Here is a 20332-nt window from a genome sequence, read left to right as displayed (position 1 = left end):
GGCCAAATCTTACCCCTTCTTGCTGCCAGTTTGAACTTGTAACTCTCTTAATCTTTACAGGCCTCAGTTTCTTGATTTGTATATGAGAATACAAGTATTTATCAAAGACATTATGAGATTTCAAAATAATAAAGTGCCTAACACAATGCTGAGCATAAAGTAAGTGCTCAGTTAAAGGGACATTGTTTATACTGATGGTACCTCATACAGGGACAACATAAGAAGGAAACAAACATGTCTTGAACACCTACTGTAAACCGGTCACAAATGCTCTCATTTGTTCTCATGACAACCCAGTGAAATGGTTCCCACTGTTAATCCCATTTTATAGACTGTGAAATTGAAGCTTAGAATGCTTCAGTAGGTTGTCCAAGATCAAACTGAAATTGAATAAATGCTAAGCAAAAAGAAAACCTGGATAAGAGGTGTAAGTGCTAATTTTGCAACTTTTAAGTCTAAAATTATCTTTAAATAAATGTGTATGTACAATTTAATGTTTTCTTTCACTTTATGTCAGTTATACATTATAGTTTTCAAGGAATTCTTAAATTTTATCTAATTTGCCAAATTTAGTGGCATAAAATAGTATTATTCACTTATCTTTTTAATGGCTGTAGGATCTGTAGTGGTAGCCCTTCTTTTATTCTTAATATTGATGATTTGTGCTCTTTCCCTTTTTTCTTAATTATTATAGCTAAACATTTATAATTTTTTTTCTTCTCAAAGAGCCAAATTTTTGCTTTATTAATTTTCTCAAGTGTTTGTTTAAAATTTCATTGGTTTCTGCTCATATCTTTATTTGTTTCAATACTACCTAGGATTTGTTTTAATCAGGTGTGGTAAGACACATAGACATGAAAATGATTTCCATGAAGAAAGAAGTTTTTATCATACTCACAGTCTCCTAAGAACAAGAGGGATGGTATATCAAGCAGGATCACACAGGAAAATGCCAAGGTGAGATGAGCAGGCAGAGAGAGAGGAAAAGAGAGAGAGGAACTGTGGACAAGAGACTTTATTATGGTTTTTGCAGGAAGGAACAATTGAAACAAGGTAAGCAAGCTAAGCAGGTTTAGGATTGGATAGTTTGAATAGTTTGGATGGGCTCTAGGCTCTAGGGGTGGTCCCTAGACCACCCAGTTTTGTAGTGTTTAGGGCAAACGGATATCATACCAGATAAAAGGAAGCAAGCAGGAGTACGGACTTGGAGTTATTTGGTTTGCATATAAAATGCATGCTCTAGAGCAAGTCATTTACTTTACTATCTTTCAGAATTTGCAAACTCCAGAGGAGCAGCCCTTTCAGGTCAGCAAGGCCCCAGATGCAAGAACATTGAAAATACAGAAAATAAGAAAATAAAGCTTATGTTATATTATTGTTTTATTGCTTTCTCTTTCTTTGGGTTTACTCACTCAGCTGTATTTTTCCTAGATTATCAAAATTGAAATAATTATAATTGACTCTATACCTTTCTTCTTTCCTAATATAAGTGCTTAAAGTTATAGCACTCCCTCTAAGTACTACTTTAGCTGCATACTGCAAATATTGATGTATGGCTTTTTCATTTTCATGTAGTTCAGAATGCTTTCTAAATTTTCTCATAATTTTTTCTTTGATCCATGGGTTACTTAGAACTGTGTGGTTTAATTTCCACATATTTGGTTTCTTTCCAGACATCTTATTATTTATTTATAATTTAATTCCACTGTGGTCAGAGAAGACACTGTATGTTTTCAGTTCTTTCTTTCCTTTTCTCTTTCTCTCTCTCTTTCTCTTTCTTTCTTTTCTTTCTCCTTCCTTCCTTCTTTCCTTCCTTTCTTTCTTTCTTTTTCTCCACTGTATGTTTTCAGTCTCTTCCTCCTCCTCCTCCTCCTCCTCCTTCTTCTTGTTTCTTCTTTTCCTCCTCCTCCTCCTTCTTCTCCTTCTTCTTCCTTTCTTCCTTGCCTTCCTTCCTTCCTTCCTTCCTTTCCTTTCTTTTTCTCCACTATGTTTTCAGTCCTTCCTTCCTTCCCTCCTCCTCCTTCTTTCTTCTTTCTCTTTCTTTCTTTTCTTTTGCTTTTGTTCTTTCCTTCTTTTTTTTGAGACAGATTCTCTGTCACTGAGTGTGACTTTTTTACATAGCATATAATTGAGCCTTACCTTTTTATCCACTGTGAAAAATCTTTGCCTTTTAATCTGAATGTTTGGTTTATTTAAATTTAATGTAATTACTGATATGGCTGAATTTAGGCCTACCATTTTATCATTTGTTTTCTATTTGTTTCCTTTGTTTGTTTATTTATTCATTTATTGAGATGGAATCTTGCTCTGTCTTCCAGACGCAGTGCAGTGGTGCGATCTTGGCTCACTGCAACCTCCGCCTCCGAGGTTCAAGTGATTCTCCTGCCTCAGCCTCCTGAGTAGCTGGGATTTCAGGCGCCTGCCACCACACCTGGCTAATTTTTGTATCTTTACTAGAGACGGGGTTTCACCATGTTGGTCAGGCTTGTCTCAAACTCCTGACTTCAGGTGATTCACCCACCTCAGCCTCCCAAAGTGCTGGGATTATAGGCATGAGCCACTGCACTCGGCCAGTTCCCTCTGTTTTTTATTCCTCTGTTTTCCTTTTCTGTCTTCTTTTAGATTAATTGATTGAATTGTTTAAAATTTCATTTCAATTCTTTTATTGACTTTTAAAGTATACCTCTGCATTATTGTTATAATTGTTTAATGTCTACCACTGGATCACAATATACATTCTTAACTTATCATAGTGTTTTTTAGGGTTAACAGTGTATACAGCATATAAAATGTAAGAAGGCCAAATGTGGTGACTCATGTCTGTAATCCCAGCACTTTGGGAGGCTAAAGCAGGTGGATCGCTTGAGGCCAGGAGTTCTAGACCAGCCTAGGCAAGATAGTGAGACCCTGTCTCTACAAAAATAAAATGAAAAACATTAGCCAGGCATCGTGGTGTGTGCCTGTAGTCTCAGTTACTTGGAAGGCTGAGGCAGGAGGATCACTTGAACCTGAACAGTTGAGAGGGCAGTGAGCCGTGATAGTGCCACTACACTCCAGTCTGGGCAATAGAACAAGACCCTGTCTCAAAAAAAAAAAAAAAAGAAGTGAATAAGTAAATTAAATAACATGTAAAAAGCTTGCAATGAAATGGGCCAATTACCAACTCCTGTCATTTATGCTATGGTGGTCATATGTATATTATGTCTGTATATTTTAAAACTCCATAGTGTAATATTATAATTTTTGCTTTAAATAGTCGTATAGGTTTTTAACAAATTTTTAGCAAGAATACTCTTACATATTTACAGATACAGTTACAATTTCTGGTGCTGTTCATTTTGTTTTGAAGACACAAGTTCCCTTCTGATATCATTTTCCTTCAGCATGAAAACCATTCATTAGCATACTTTGTATTGTATGGTTGCTAGCAACAAATTTTTTAAAATATGATTTATCTGAAAATGTCTTTATTTTGACTTTGTCCTTGAAGACTATTTTTGGTAGATATAGAATTCTGGGTTGACTTTGTTTACATTCAGCACTTTAACAATGTCACTGATCTAGCATCTATTCTTTCTGATGAGAGGTCAGATTCATTTCTGTCATTGTTCATTTGTACGTGATGTGCCATTTCTTCCCATTCATTGTGGTTTCAGTACTATATTTGCGTCTTTGGATTTCTGCAGGTAAAGCATGCCTACAAGTACTTTTCTGCATATTCTGGTTGGAGTTCACTTAGCTTCTTGAATCTATACATTTGTGTCTTTCACCAAATTTAGGGAATTTGGGGCCATTATTTAATCATTTAATCTAGTAATTTTTCTCCTATGTTCTCTCCTTCCTGTCCTTTTAGGACTAGTTTTGCTTTAGAACTTTTACTGTTGTCCCACAAGTCCACAAGGCACTGTTCTTTCTTTTTTCTTTTTCTTTGTGTATTTAAGGTTGAATATTTTCTATTGGTCTAGCTTCAAGTTCACTGACTCTTCTGTCACCTCAATCTGTCACTAAACACATCCAGTAAATTTTTTATTCTATAAGTTGGTCTCGTATTTCCATTTTTTGTCATTGTTTTTGTTTTTTTAAAATATTGTTTTCTATTGAGATTTTCTATTTGGTTATTTATTATAAACTTTATTTTCCCCTTTAGCTCCTTGGGAACAGTTATATCTGCAGTTTTAAAATCCTTTTTTTTTTTTTTTTTTTTTTGGTCATTTACCATCTCGTGTGCTCTGAGGCTCAATAGCTATTGCTTGTCTTCTGAGTAGGGGTCCCTTTTTCTGGTTTACTAGTATGCCTAGTTATTTGGGATTGTATCCAGGGATTGTTAATGATATGTTGTAGATGCTCCTTATTCTGTTGTGTTACCCTGAATATAACTTTTCAAAATTGAGATATAATTCATTTACCACAAAATTCACCACATTATAGGGTATGACAGAGCAGCTTTTAGTATATTCACAAAGTTGTGCCATCATCACAAATATTGAATTTAAGAACATTTTCATCATTCAAAAAAGATACCCTATGCCCATTAGCAGTCATTCCTCATTCTTCTATTCCTTTGGCAGTAGGAAACCGCTAATCTACTTTCTGTCTATGAATTTGCCTATTCTGGGAATTTTGTAAAAACAGAGTAATAAAATATGGGACTTTTGTGAGTGCTTTTCTTTCACTTAACGTGCTTCAAGAATCATCTGTTTTGTCACATTTAACAGTATTTCATTGACTTTTACGGCTGAATAATATTCAGTTGTATGGATATGTCATATTTGGGTTATCCATTCATCAACTGAATGGTTTGTTTACAATTTGTGGCTATTATGGTGAATCCTACAATAAGCATTCATGTACAAGTTTTTGTGTAGACACGTTTGCATTTCTGTTAGGTATATACCTAGGAAGGTATTGCTGAGTCATATGGTAACTCTTTAATCATTTGATTACCGGCCAGACTGTTTTCCAAAGGGGTTGTACCATTTTACTTCCCACCAGCAGGGTAGAAGAGTTTTAGTTTCTCCATATTCTCATTAACACTGTTATTTTCCTTTTTTGTTATTTTTATTACGACAGCTATCTTAGTGGGTGTAAAGTGGTATCTTACTAAGGTCGTGATTTTCATTTTCTTGATTAGTAATGTCTAGAGCATCTTTTTATGTGCTTATTGGCCTGTCGTATATCTTCCTAAAATGTGTATTCAGAACCTTTGCCATGTTTTGGTTAGATTATTTGTCCTTTTATTATTGAGTTGAAGGAGTTCTTCATACAGTCTAGATACAAGTCAGATATATGACTTGCAAATAGTTTCTCCCATTCTGTGGGTTGATTTTCATTTTTTGATAGTGTCCTTTGAAACACAGAGTTCTTAATTTTGATGAAGTCCAATCTATCTGTTTCTTTCTCTTCTTGCTTATGCTTTTGGTGTGAACTCTAAGAATAGTTTGTCAAATCTAAAGTCATGAAGATTTACCCATATGTTTTCTTCTTAGAGATGTATGGATCTAGCTCTCACTTTTATGCCTTTGGTCCATTTTGAGTTATTTTTTGTATATATTCTCAGGTAGGGGTCCAGCTTCATTCTTTTGCATGTGGCTATGCAGTTGTCCCAGCACCATTTGTTAAAGAGACTGTCCTTTCTCCATTGAATGGTCTTGGCACTCTTGTTGAAAATCAACTGACCATAGATGTATGGGTTTATTTCTAGACTCTGAATTCAATTCCATTGATCTATATATCTATCCTTGTGCAGTTACTGAACTGTCTTGATTATAGTTGCTTTAAAGTAAGTTTTGATATGTGTGAGTCCTCATCTTAGTTCTTACTCAACATTATTTTGACTATTCTGAGTCCCTTGAAATTGCATATAAATTTTAAAGTCAGCTTCTCAATTTCTACAAAGAAGCTGGCGGGGATTCTCGTAAGGATTGCATTATCAGAATTAAGGTCAATTTGGGGAAGATTGCTATCTTAACAGTGTTAAGTCTTCTGATCTATGAACATGGAATTTTTTCAATTCATTTATAGATTATTTATTTTTTTCAACAATATTTTATGGTTTTTAGTGTACAAATTTTGCACTTCCTTTGTCAGATTCATTCCTAAGTATTTTGCTTTATTTTATGTATTTTAGAGATAAGATCTCACTCTATTGCCCAGGCTGGAGTGCAGTGGTGTGATCATAGCTCACTAAAACCTCCAAGTCTTGGGCTGAAGTGGTCATCATGTCCTAGCCTCCTGAATAGGTAGGACCACAAATGTCCATTGTTGTGCCTGGTTAATCTTTTCTTTTTCTTTTCTTTTTTTTTTTTTTTTTTTTTTTGAGACAGAGTCTCTGTCACCCAGGCTGGAGTGCAGTGACGTGATCTTGGTTCACTGCAACCTCTGCTTCCAGCGTTCAAGTGATTCTCCTGCCTCAGCCTCCTGGGTAGCTTGGATTACAGGAGCCCACCACCATGCCCAGCTAATTTTTGTATTTTTAGTAAAGACAGGGTTTCGCGATGTTGGCCAGGCTGGTCTCAAACGCCTTACCTCAAGTAATCCACACGCCTTGGCTTCCCAAAGTGTCAAGTAATTCTTTTAATCTTTTAGTCTTTTGTAGGGTCTCCCTATGTTGTCCAGGCTGATCCTGAACTCCTGGCCTCAAGCGGGCCACCTGCCTCAGCCTCCCAAAGTGTTAGGATTACAGGCATGAGCCATTGTATTTTGTTCTCTTTGATGCTATTGTAAATGGGTTTCTTACTTTCATTTTTGGATTATTCATTGCAAGCTTAAGGAATATGATTGATTTTCATATGTCAATCTTGTATCCTGAAACCTTACAGAACTCATTATTGTTCTAATCGTTTTTTAGTGGTTTCCTTAGAGATTTTTATATACAAGATCATTAAATCTGCAAATAGAGATATTTTATTTTCCATTTCAATAACTTTTCTTTTTTCTTTCTTTCTTTCTTTTCTGATTTCCCTGGCTAGAAGCTCCAGTACAATGTTGAACAGAAGTGGTGAGAGATGACATTCCTGTCTTTTCCAGATCTTAGGGGGTGTCTTAGTCTGTTAAGCCTGTTATAACAAAATATCTTGGACTGGGAAATTTATAAACACAAATTTATTGCTCACATTTCTGGGGGCTAGGAAGTCCAAGATCAAGGTGCCAGTAGATTCAGTGTCTGGTAAGAGCTTGGTCTGTCCCTCATAGATGGCAACTTCTTGTTGAATTCTCACATGGTGGAAGGGGCAAACAAGCTCCCTTGGGCCTCTTTGATAAGGGCAGTAATCAAATTCATGAGGATGCTACCATCATGACATAATCACTTTCTATAGGTCGCACCTCTTTTTATTTTTAATCATACTTTAAGTACTAGGATACATGTGCAGAACGTGCAGGTTTGTTACATAGGTAGGTCGCACCTCTTAATACTATTCCACTGGGGATTAGGTTCCAACATATGAACTTGCAGGGGATACAAACATTCAGACCATAACTGGGGGAAAGCTTCTAGTCTTCTGCCATTTAATATGACATTAAGTATGGGTTTTTTTTCTGTAGGTACCCTTTATAATGTTGAGATCTCACTCTACCTCTAATTTGTTGGTTTTTTTTTTTTTTTTTTTTTTAAATCATGAAAGGGTATTTCATTTTGGCAAATGCTTTTTCTACAACTATTGAGATACTCCTGGCATTTTTGAGTTTCTGTCCTATTCATACGATGTTTTACATTAATTAATTTTCAGGTGTTAAACCATCTTTGCATTCCCAGGATAAATACTGCTTGGTCCTGGTGTATAATTCTTTTCATATGTTGCTGGATTTGGTTTGCTAGTATTTTGTTGAGAACATTTGCTTCCACATTCATGAAAGATATTGGTCTGTAGTTTTCTTGTGTTTTCTTTGGCCAATTTGAGCATCAGGGTAATACTGACCTCATAAAATGAGATGGGAATAAAATTTCTTTTATTTTGGGGAAGAATTCATGAAGAATTGGTACTAATTATTCTTATTCTTTTTCTTCTTTCTTTCCTTTCTTCTCTTCCTCCTCTTCCGTCTTCTCCTCCTCCCTCCTTCCTCTTCCTCCTCCTTCTTCTCTTCCTCTTCTCCCTCTTTCTCCCTTCTCCTTCTCCTCCCTTCTCCTTCTTTTTGAGACAGGGTCTCACTCTGTTGCCCAGGCAGGAGTGCAGTAGTGTGTTCACGGCTCACTGCAGCCTTGACCTCCTGGGCTCAAGCGATCTTCCTGTCTCATCCTCCTGAGCAGCTGGGACTACAGGTGTACACCACCATGCCTGGCTAAGTTTTTAAATTTTTTGTAGAGAAAGGATTTCACCATGTTGCCCAGGCTGGTCTCGAACTCCTGAGCTCAAGTGATGCACTTGCCTTGGCCTCCCAAAGTGCTAGGATTGCAGACACAAGCCACTGCACCCAGGCTAATTCTTCTTTAAATGTTTAGTAGAGTTCAATGGTGAAGTCATCTGGGCCTTGACTTTTCTTTGTAGGTAGTTTTTACAAATTACTAATTGAATCTTATCACTTATTATGAGTCTATTCAGATTGCCTGTTTATTCTTGAGTCAGTTTTGGTAGTTTTCATCTTCCTAGGAATTTGTCCATCTCATATAAGTTGTTTTACTGACAAAGTGTCATTCATTATATTCCTATATTCCCTCTCTTTACTTTTGCTTTTTTTTGCTCGTTTTCTGTATGTCTTATCTTCTTTGTTCCTCCACTGTTGTCTCCTCTTTTGTTCAAAAAAAAATTAGTAGTTTACCATTTTAATTCCTTTCCCATTTCTTTTACTACATTTTTTAAAAGTTATTTTCTTGGCATTGTCCTGGGGTTTACCAATAATGCCTTAATTTATTTTATTTTATTTTATTTTTTTGAGACAGAATTTCACTCTGTTGCCCAGGCTGGAGTGCCGTCGCGCAGTCTCGGCTCACTGCAACCTCCACCTCCTGGATTCAAGCAATTCTCCTGCCTCAGCCTCCTGAGTAGCTGGGATTACAGATGCCCACCACCACGCCTGGCTAATTTTTGTATATGTAGTAGAGACGGGGGTTTCACCATGTTGCCCAGGCTGGTCTCGAACTCCTGACCTCAGGTGATCTGCCCACCTCAGTCTCCCAAAGTACTCGGATTACAGACGTGAGCCACTGCACCTGGCCTACTTTAGTATTTCTTGCAGGGCAAAACTACTGACAAATTCAGTTTTTATCTCAAGTGTCTATATTTTTATTCATGTTGAATAGTTTGCTTGGATATAGAATTCTTGACTGACACTTGGTTTTTCTTTCAGTACGTTAAATATATTATCCCATTGCCTTCTTACCACCATAGTTTCTGAGGGGGAAAAAATTAGTTGTTAATGTTACAGAGGATTTTTACTACGCAATGAGTCACTTCTCTCTTGTTGCTTTCAAAACTCCATCTTTGGTTTTGATTTTCCATCATTTGATTATGATGTTTCAGTACAGATATCTCTGAGTTTATCTTATTTGGAGTTTGCTAATCTTTCTGCTTAGGTAGACTGTTTTTGTGTCAAGTTTCAAAAGTTTTCAACCACTATTTCTTCAAATATTTTTCTTCCTCTCTTTTCTTCTTTTGGTACTCTCACTATGTGTGTGTCTGTATGCTTGAGGTTGTTCCACAGGTCTCTGAGACTCCGTTAATTTTTCTTCATTCTATCTTCTTTTTGTTCCTCACACTGAATAATCTCAATTGACCTATATTCAGATTCACTGATTTTCTTCTACCTGCTCAGATCTGCTCTTGAGCACTCTCTAATAAACTTTTTGTCTCAGTTATTGTACTTTTCAAGATAAGAATTTTCATTTGGTTCATTTTTATCATTGCTATCTCTATTGACATTATTTGGTCAAACATCATTCTCACACTTTTGTTGTTTCTACTTTTTTAGCTCATTGAATATTTATAAAACAGCTTACAGTTTTTGTCTAGTAAGTCAAACATCTGGTCTTTCTCAGGAACATTTTGTTTTGACGCTCTTTTTTTTCTTGTGAGAGAGACACTCTCATTTCTTTGCTTATGTCATAATTTCTTGGTAAAGACTAGACATTTTAAGTAATATAATGTGGTAACTCTGAAAATCAGTTCTTTCCCCTTCAATGGTTTGCTGTTGTTACTACTTGTTGTAGAGGTTTAGTGACTTCTCTAAACCAATTCCGTAAAGGCTGTATATTTTGTAGTATGTGGTCACTAAAGTCTCTACTCAGTTATGTAATGGTTAGCCAATTATTGGACAGAGACTTTCTTAACCTCTCGGAACTAGTAAATCTCCCAGTCTTTGCCACGGTGCTTGTGTGTATGGTGGGGCATACCTTCAGCACTCATTCAGGCAGTTTACAACTGACTCTGCCTTAGCCTTCACTTCTTGTTTGTGGTCTTCGCTGAGCATGCACAGAGGCCTATGCATGCATGTGACCTTTTAGATTCCCATAAGTATGTTGAAGGTTTTTCAATGGCCTTATGGTCACCTCATTCTTTAGATTTTCCTTTTAAGGTTTTTGGTCAGTCTATCGTCTGCTTTGAGTGTTATTTTTTTTTTTTTTGCTTTAGGCAGCTGTGACATTAAAAAACATGCCCATGAATACTTTTAATAAGCATTCCCTGGAAAGAGGCATTTAGCACTGGGAAAGCTGTGACTCAGGTCAAATAAGGACAAGCCTTTCTAGCAGACTCCACTGAACCCCAAGAAAATCTCCACTTATCAAATGAAGAAACAGAGAACTGGAATTATGACCATGTAGAGACAAGAATTTGGAAGCTGAAAAGACAGACAATGAAGTCAAATGAAATGACGTAGCAAGGGGTAACCAAAGCATATAAAATGTATTTCAAGTTTTGATGCCCAGTCCAACCCTTCTGTGGCATCTTTTTCCCCCTGACAATAAGGACCAGTGGTGAGAAAAACAAACTAGGAGGCAGTCTTCGACCCTGGTGTGAGGGAACTGTAGCCAGTGAAGCTTTCTTGGTCCTCTATTTTCCCATTTATAAAATGCTCTTAAAGGCCCTTTCCAGCTTTAAAGTTTTAAAGTATACCAAGACAACTGTTTTTCCAGGGCAGTGCTGTGTGAATTATTTCTAAGTTTTTTTCTTCATCCCCAAGTTTGTTTAGTGGCATTTGGTAAGTAAATTTATAAAAACTGTAAAGGGAAGAATTAGAGAAAAGAGTAGAACACTTCAAGAGACATTACTTTGGCACCACCTGCTGGATAGCTTTCACATTTTTTCCTGTGCATAAACTTCCATTGCAGTTTGTTACTTTTTCAAAATGATTTTAAGGAAATACTGTCAAAATTATTTCCATCTGAATTCAGATATAAATCAGGTCAGCCTCCGACCAGATGTAAATACCAGGTCAGTCTCTGTTAATGTAGCTGTGAATTCCCTATCACTTAAGGGGCATAGAACTTCATTTTAACAAGTGAATCAACCCTGGAAGGTGTTTGAATTTCGTATGCTGTTTGTTTCAGTTGAGTCTCAGTCACGCCTCAATCACTGCTGTACCTTTCACGTTAACCTTAGCTGTCTCCTGAAGGCTATGCACCAGGCACTTTAGATACATTATCTTACTTAACCTTCTCTAACAAACAGCACTTTGTCAACCAAACTCCTCTCTCCTCAGGACTTCGAGGACATTAATTCCAGGATGATTCCCACCAGTATTATATCAGCCTTGCCACCTGCCAAGAGGGTAACTGTCAAATTATTTGACCCCTCTCTCAGTTTTCTAATCTACAAACCAAGGGAAATAATACCTCATTGGCTACTGTGAGAATACAGTGGTTACCAAAGCCTGGCACTCTGCAAGTGCTCCCAAGTCTCCCAAAATTCTCATCACTCTTATGACAACAGCCCTTCCTTTCCCTCTGGGACCACCCATCTTGTCCCTCTCACTGCTCATCTGTCAAAGCTGGGAGAATGTCCATGAAGAAAATTCCCCATGTCCCATCTACTAACAGCAAGACGGATTTCTTTTTTAATTAGTAAGATTAAGCTGTGGCCCAAGAACACATTTCTCTAGCTTTTCTGATATATAGCCTAATTAAGGCACTATTATTTTTACATAGTTATGTTGAATATGTTTACCTTAGAAAATTAGGGGTAAAAATGAGGCCCCAGGGTATGGTGGGTCCACCAGATGGAAATAAATCCCGGGTGTCTGAGGGACCCTGTGGAGGAGGGTGGCCCTCCCCACCACTATACCTACTGCAGAATGGTCACATGAGCAAGAAATAAACTATATGTCTTATGTTTTTGAAAGGTTCAAATCAAGCTGTGACCACAGCCTAGCTGAGCCTCAACACTAACCATGTGTGCCACTCCGGTGCTTTTCTACAGAATCCCTTCTCTACTTTTTTTTTTTTTTAATTATCTTTATTTCAAAATAATAATTAAGTTACAGAAAAGTTGGAAGATTTAATGCATTTTTTTCTGAACCATGAGAGTAAGTCGCTCTACCTTATTTTTACACAGACAAGCATTCACATATGTGCCGCTGCATCAGTTCTTATAAGTATTTTTATTATAAATTCTTCATAATTTAATGGCTAGACAATATCCCATAAAGTAGCTGGTTAAACCATAATTCACTTAACTATGATATTGTTTATCTCTAATTTTATTTCTACTTTAATGTTATAATAAACACTTTTGTGCAGAAACTTTATTCTGTATTTTGAATCATTTTTTTAAAACATCACCAGAATTGACAGTATTCAAAGGTTATAAACACATTGTTGAACTTTTCACAAAAAAGGAATCAACTATATTACCATCATGAATAAAGGTGCTCATTTCATCAGACTTTGAAAGCAAAGGGATTTTACAAATATACCACAGTATAAACTTAGGTTAATTTGATTTTTTAAAATATCCCCTATCTTTTGTTTTGCATTTCTTTACTACCACTGAGGTTGAACACTTTTCCATGTTTGATTAGCTGTGCCTCCTGTTTTAAGAATTTTATGTCCTGCCAGCTACTGGAGTCTATATATGTCTGTATGTCCTACAGATTTACATAACCTAGCACCAATAAATACTACCAAGAATCACTCAAAATTTCAGAGCATTTTATTAAAAGAACAAAATATTAAGGCACAAAATACATCAATTTTCAAATGAAAACCCTTCAAATAGTTATGTCCTACATTCAACGAAACTTCTTCCAAATTACAGAATAATTTAACTTTTAAAATAGAAAATACAACTTCTTAAACTCCTAAAATTTCTCCCCAAATAAATGAATGTTTCCTAGTTTTAAAGAAGTTTCTTCACGCAGTACTGAGCTCCAATATTATAATGTATGGTTCCTTAAAAATCCAGTTTTGCCACTTACATACATTCAATATGCTTAACCAGTATGTTAACCTTCTTCTAAGGCTTGGTATTTTGTATTGCTTATTACATGCTTTAATCATACAAAGACACAAGTACCAGAACTAATGATTATAAATCTAGCATCGCATCTGTCAACTTTAGTCATGTACAGCCTAGTGCAACAAACTCAAATTTTTTTTAAGAAAAGGATATATAAATCAAAATGTATATGTACATTTTTTATACTTTCAGCTTGACAGTATAGTAGTGTAAACATTGTACTGTAATACAAGGGGAAAAGGTGGTATTTTCTACAGAATGTGTAAGTTAAAATACTATTTTCTTTACAAGAAAAATACGGGAATATTCTATCATCTCTCAAGCTTAAAAAATTCACATATTCACGTTTTTCCTTATTTTTGCAATAAAATTAATTGCTGTCTAAAGCAGATATTTAAATACTAATCTAAATCAAATCATGAAAATTCCCTTTTAAGCAAATCTCACACATCATATGAATCTAATATGAACGGCATAACCAGAACACTTAAGCATTTTGCCTAGAAAAACATCAAACCAGACCCGTATCCTCAGATTTCCTCACTAACAGGGAGACCCATCCTGATGGGGGCATGCTAAAAGTAAACTGATTTGAGTGCCTCAGAGGACCTGATGGCCAGTTTCAGGAAACTTTGAACAGAAGCAGGGATGATGAGCTGCTCAGTACCCCTAGGTATAACTTCTGATGTTCGTCCTGTGAACTATGGCACTAGAGCACCCCTCTTGCATATGTGAGGGGCCTAAGAAGGCCCTTCATAGAAATACTCGATCCAGGTCATCAGCCATCAAGAGATGGAACAAATATTACTGAAGGTGACAGACAGCACATGTCCTTCTAGAAACAGTATTTGTGATGAGGCTACTAGGAGGGAATTCTGCTTTCTCTGGATGGAAGAAAAGTTTGCACCGCAGCCTGTAGCTGAGCTACAGAGGTAGCATCATTTATCCTACCAGCTGTAGAAAGACATGTTTTGGTAAACATTACTGAGGTTCTGTCAGAGGCAGTCTCCCTTATTATCATACTCAACATTAACTCCTCACTCCCACTCTACCAGATTTGCAGCTCCTACTGTCTGCAAGCCCAGTATTCCACGTCTTAAAATTCAACTAGAGCCACATAATGAATAGGGGGTCAATCTGTCTCAAAACTTGGGGAGTGGGGTATTAGATAAAAATGTTACTGGACTAAGGGGAGAATACAACAGAATATAAATGCTGGGAACTGTAGTGGGTGGGAACCCTTTACTGCAGCAGAAACTGAAATAAGAAACGGAATTCACAATTGTTAAATTAGACTTTTTTTCTCCCTAGGAAAGATATCCCAAAGCAAGGGCATCTTGAAAAGCATGATTTTCTCAGTAATGTTTGCCAACACTGTTCACTTTCCACATGGTCACGACTGAAAACACATTTGCCAATATCTTTCAAGAGATATGACTACCAGAAATAGATCTTCTTTACTACCCTCTCTGAAATGAGTAAACAAGAGATAAATTCAGAAGGTAGGCTTTTGAAAAAAAAAGAAAAAAATTTGCTTGCGGCTTCACAGTGAAAAAAATTGGAGTGTTTGTGCCAGTTAAGATTTTAATATTTTCTTAATCAAAATTCTCTGAAGTCATTCTCAATTTACAAGGTTAGAACTCCTTCAAAGACAAGACATACAAGATTCTAGATTTAATTACTATTCTATATGTCCACTAGCCCTGTATCTTTGGTCATGAAAGCAGCAAAACATTCACATTTTCATCATACTACATTCAATTGCCTTTCAAGTTTAGAACATTCTACATTTTAAAAAAAGATATTAAAGTAAAAGATTTCATATTACACATTACAAATATACGATGTAATGAAATAAGGTACAAAACATGGTTGAAGGTTAAGAAACTATAAAATCAACAGTGATGTGGCATGCAAATAAATATATGTTTTTATTATGAAATGTAATATGCCAAGATTATGTAAAAGATACAGTTCTAATTTCCACAAAGTTCACCAGTAATGGGTCTCCCAGCTTGCCAGGTAGGAAGTGCTTTGGGGGAGCCATGTGGCCACCACCCACCCCAGCAGACTCAGCAGCATCACACGTACACATGGCCTGAGTGAGGGACAATGAGGGTAATTCTTTGGTAGTGACCCTCAAGACATCTCTCTGTGCACTTGTGTTCCCCTGAGCTCAGAGAAGACCTAACTCCATGATTTGATGTGCATGATGAGACTCAAACAAGGGCTTTGTACAGATTTTTATAAAGCGGGGGGGTGGGGTGGGGGGGACCTATAAATACACCTATATTCAAACATTAACTGTTTTACTTAATATCAAATCACTTCAGTACAAATGTCAAAGAAAAGTACTATTGCATCTGGTAAACCCAAGGCATAGAGACATGGATATACTATACTCCAGAAAATCACAATATCTACCTCAAAGGTGACTAGAAAAAAGAGCAAGGGTATTCATTAAAAAACATTTTTCTTTAATCTGGAATTGTCATATGTTCCAGAGAGAAGAGGGAGAACCCAAACCCACAGGCCTGCCACCTGTAAGCTAAGAGGCATCTGTGCAGATCTTTCTCATAATACTTCCCTCAGGTTATTTCCAAATCCAATTTAATGGATATTCAACTGACACTCAAGAGTCAGCTTTAAAAGGACTGCAGAACCCTCCTACCACCTGAATTCTTCATTTTGATACACAGACTTCCCAGATAACACAATAGAAATTTGTTATGCAATATCAAAACAAAGCTCGCTTTCAGTCTTGATGAAGGATAGTCCTTCAGACTTAACTACATTTCACTTATATGGGTTCCAATCACATTATCTTTTCTGAAGAGAACATTTTTTCAGCCATTTCAGATCTGGTCATGATTTCCTAAAGAAAAAAAAAGAAGGTATGTATCAACATGTTGATGCTACTTCCAGAATCCTAACAAAAAATTTTGAATCTTTCAACAGCCACATTTAGGGGAAGTAAATATATTCCATAATATACATGGAAATATCAGAAACAGAAAATAAAAGGCCAAGTACAGTGACTCATGCCTGTAATCTCAGCACTTTGGGAGGGCGAGGCGGGAAGACTGCTTGATGCTAGGAATTTGGGACCGGCCTGGGCAACACGGTGAGACCTCATCCTTACAAAAAATTTAAAAATTAAAAAATAACCACATAATCCATACTCTCCAATAATGTATAGTCAGTTATCTGCTGAGAAGTTCAGAAAACTTCAACTTCTTGCTATCTAGAAAACATGTCAAGTTCAGAATCTCCAGTGAGAGGCAGGAATGGAGCTAAAATGGATTTCTTAGGCCTAGCTCATCTAGAGATTGGCCTCACTTTACTAAATTAATGTATTATTGAAATTACAGATGAATTACTTACTAATACTTTAAATACTCTACAGAAAGATGTAGCATAAAATTACTTCTAAAGGGGCATTTAAATTACTTTTAATCTACATTCTACATCTTTCTGTAGAGTTATGGATCTTTCTGTAATGCTACATCTTTCTGTAGAGTTATAAATCTTGAAGTTTAACTGTTTTACAGTAAGGCCTTCTCAAACCTTCCTGTCCCAGTACAGTCAGATAACAGACCGATGCCAAAATCATTTCCCTTCTCTTTCAACGACTACAGCTCTGGCTCCTCTTATGTGCTACAGCCTCCATACAAGTTACTACTTAGCTACCACTGACTTCCCTGCACTCCTCCTTTTTGAAAGTTAATGTTCCATGCATCCAGCCTTTAATTCTTACATTTCAGATTTCTTCCTGCCTTGTGCCACAACTCAATGTCCATGTGATCCACAGCTAATTTTTTTCCCAAAACCTTTCCTAAATCCACATCCTCTATCCAAATTTCCTGCTTAGTAAATGAAAATGAGATAGAAACTTTAATATCTCAGCAAAAGGTCTACAAGTATCAGAGATTAACTTAGACGAACTGCCATCGTAAAATCTTTTAAACTCCTATCTATATACAAGATTTCAGAAAACCATAGAATCAAGATGTCATAAAATAATCCTTCATTTCTTTCATACCAATAAGTATTATCTTGTTCTTGTTTGAAATGGGGACTTTATCCATAAATCTTTCCAACTTTACCCACAAATCCATTCATAGCATCTTTCTGTCTGCTCAATTTATAATCTTAAAAAGTAGTTTTCAGAACTTCTTTCTGAAATACTTCTCTACTTTGTGAAAATATCAGCTCCAAGGAAATATGCAAAAATATATTTTACCTCATCTGAATCCACTAACACTGGAAGAGCTCTGAAATAAAAGGGGAAAAAAGGTAATAATGTTAACAGTAAGGCCAGTGTATCCACAAAAGCCGAATACAGGCTTTTAAAATGTCCCATGACTTATAAAATTTTTGTTCCATTTCCACAGACGTATAAGGGGAAGGCTTTTCTCTGTGTTTGAAGTCTAAATACTAAACTTGCTATGTACATTGTACATTAATTTTGGATAGCACTGGGCTACATTTCTTGGGTTAAAGTTTTCGTAAGTGAAGAAGCAAAGGTTCCCAAGAACCTAAAATTTTGGAAATCATCTTAGATTATACAGCTCTACTCATTTCACATAAATGGTTCATGAAGACATCAAATACAACAGTTTAATCTTCTATATTTCAAAGGATTTTTCATAACCAAGAAGATATTTCTACCTACAGAAAAAAAATAGTAGCAAATGGTGACTTTCTCACATGCAAAGAGAACTACCTAGGAGCCTTATTGGTTTCCAGCAAGAAGTGATGGCACAGTAAGAGGTAAGCCTGCTTACATAATTTCCTTCTAAAATGCTTAGTCGTGAGTTTCCAAATCTGGAAAATAGTGGTGGCCACCTAATTTGAATCTCTCCATATAGTCTTTTTCAAAAAACCATAAAATTACTAAGGATCGTAAACAAAACCACAAAAGACACATACCTTCAGCATTACCAGAAAAACACCACAAACTTGAAATTATATGTAAATAGAGAAATAAATGTCAAATCCCAAAAGATACCCTGCTGTGACTGCAAGCTCATGGGTACAGACAGTAGGGGAAAGAGAGGGTTGAGAGACTTTGGGAAAAACAGTAGAGGGGTGGGAGGACTCAGACAACCACAGACAAAAATCAGCTCCTCCAAAAAAGCCCAACACTTAGTACCAACAGACTGAATAAAACCAGCGACTTGGAAGAAGTTCACAGCCCCTGCCACACGGAAGGGGCTCAAATCGAGCGGGACAAAAAGTAGCAGCCTTGAACGATCATTGTTTTCAGGAAAGGATCATACATAAAAAAGAGGAATATTCCTTGGAGATGTGATAGCGTAGTAAAAAAAAAAGAAGACAGTAAAAAGTGGGGGGGCGGGGGGGTGGAAAGGTCTGCAGAAATAAAAGAAAAATAAAACAACACCAATCTCTCCTACTCCATACCATCAATGTCATCCATAAAAGAAACCACAATTCACGTGTACTGATGGAAAAAGACACTCAAACCAGGAACCTTCATCATAAAATCTCTCAGAATGGGAAAACCAAAATCAATTCCATATAATAGTGCAGGAAAGAAAAAAGAAGGAAAATGAAAATCACAACATTTTACAGTAGAAGAAAACTATAGTTATAACACACAATACTCCAAATTAAACACAGTAACTTAAAAAGAACATTTGGCAACATTAAAAACATTCTACTGTTGGGAGCAAGTCCCCCAAAATCTGGCCATAAACTGGCCCCAAGACTGGCCATAAACTAAATCTCTGCAGCACTGTGATATGTTCATAATGGCCCTAACATCCAAGCTGGAAGGTTGTGGGTTTACAAGAATGAGGGCAAGAAACACCTGGCCCGCCCAGCGGGGAAAACCGCTTAAAGGCGTTCTTAAGCCACAAACAAAAGCATGAGTGATCTGTGTCTTTAAGGGCGTGTTCCTGCTGCAGTGAACTAGCCTAACCTTTTCATTTAATTCGGCCCATCCTGTCGTTTCCCATAAGGGATACTTTTAGTTAATTTAATATCTATAGAAACAATGCTAATGACTGGTTTGCTGTTAATAAATATGTGGGTCACTCTCTGTTCTGGGTTCTCAGCTCTAAAGGCTGTGAGACCCCTGATTTCCCACTTCACACCTCTGTATTTCTGTGTGTGTCTTTAATTCCTCTAGCGCCGCTGGGTTAGGGTCTGCCTGACTGAGCTGGTCTCGGCATTCTACAGTAAGAAATCTAAAAACCAAGAGCAGAAGTAGATAAAAACAAAGCAGGAATAAATTCAAAGAATCAATCATAATCAGAAAAAAAGTTAAAGAAAAAGGCAAAAATGATTCCAGTGATGGAGAAAATTACAAGGCACCCAAGGGAGAATAAATTCAACAGAAATCTTAATGTGTGGTAGGAAAACAACAAAGAAAATGAAACAAAGAAAGAAGGAGAAAAGGGTCACAGAGAAAGTGACTGCAATACAAGAGAGCAAGTAAAGGTGGACAGAAAAGGTCAGATGATTCCTTCCACAAAAAACACTGACAAAACCTGGTCAAAAATAAGTAGCTGGCCGGGTGCAGGGGCTCATGCCTGCAATCCTAGCACTCTGGAAGGCCGAGGCAGATAGATCACCTGAGGTCAGGAGTTCAAGGCCAGCCTGGCCAACATGGTGAAACCTCGTCTCTACTAAAAATACAAAATTAGCTGGGTGTGGTGGTGCCTGCCTGTAATCCCAGTTCCAGGAGGCTGAGGCAGGAGAATTGCTGGAACCCAGGAGGCAGAGGCTGCAGTGAGCTGAGATTGCGCCACTGCACTGCACTCTAGCCTGGGTGACAGAGCAAGACTCTGTTTCAAAAAAAGAAAAAAAAAAAGTAGCTGAAGGCACTGGAAAATGACCAAGGGACATGGATCTGAGAAGCTCACAAATCGCAAGGAGAATAGACCAAAAAAAAAAAAAAAAAAAAAAAAAAAAAAAAAAAA

The 20332-nt window shown here is 36.8% G+C and overlaps 1 protein-coding gene across 2 annotated transcripts in view; it reads right to left on the bottom strand.

The window, feature by feature from the left end:
* Positions 1-13061: 13061 nt before the first annotated feature.
* TMEM87B (transmembrane protein 87B) overlaps positions 13062-20332 on the bottom strand; it is a 68755-nt gene continuing 61484 nt past the window's right edge. For both annotated transcript variants that reach the window (XM_017856216.1, XM_017856215.1), the window contains exons 18-19: positions 17629-17659; positions 13062-16260 (exon numbers count right to left, since the gene is read on the bottom strand). In XM_017856216.1, coding sequence (XP_017711705.1) covers positions 16201-16260; positions 17629-17659 — 91 coding nt within the window. In that variant the 3' untranslated portion in view covers positions 13062-16200. The remainder of the gene's footprint in view (positions 16261-17628; positions 17660-20332) is intronic.

Source organism: Rhinopithecus bieti, unplaced genomic scaffold (genome assembly GCF_001698545.2).
Source record: "Rhinopithecus bieti isolate Rb0 unplaced genomic scaffold, ASM169854v2 scaffold_42219, whole genome shotgun sequence".
NCBI classification, from domain to species: Eukaryota; Metazoa; Chordata; class Mammalia; order Primates; family Cercopithecidae; genus Rhinopithecus; species Rhinopithecus bieti.
Note: the sequence above shows the minus strand (reverse complement) of the source record. Positions and strands in the feature narration are given on the sequence as shown.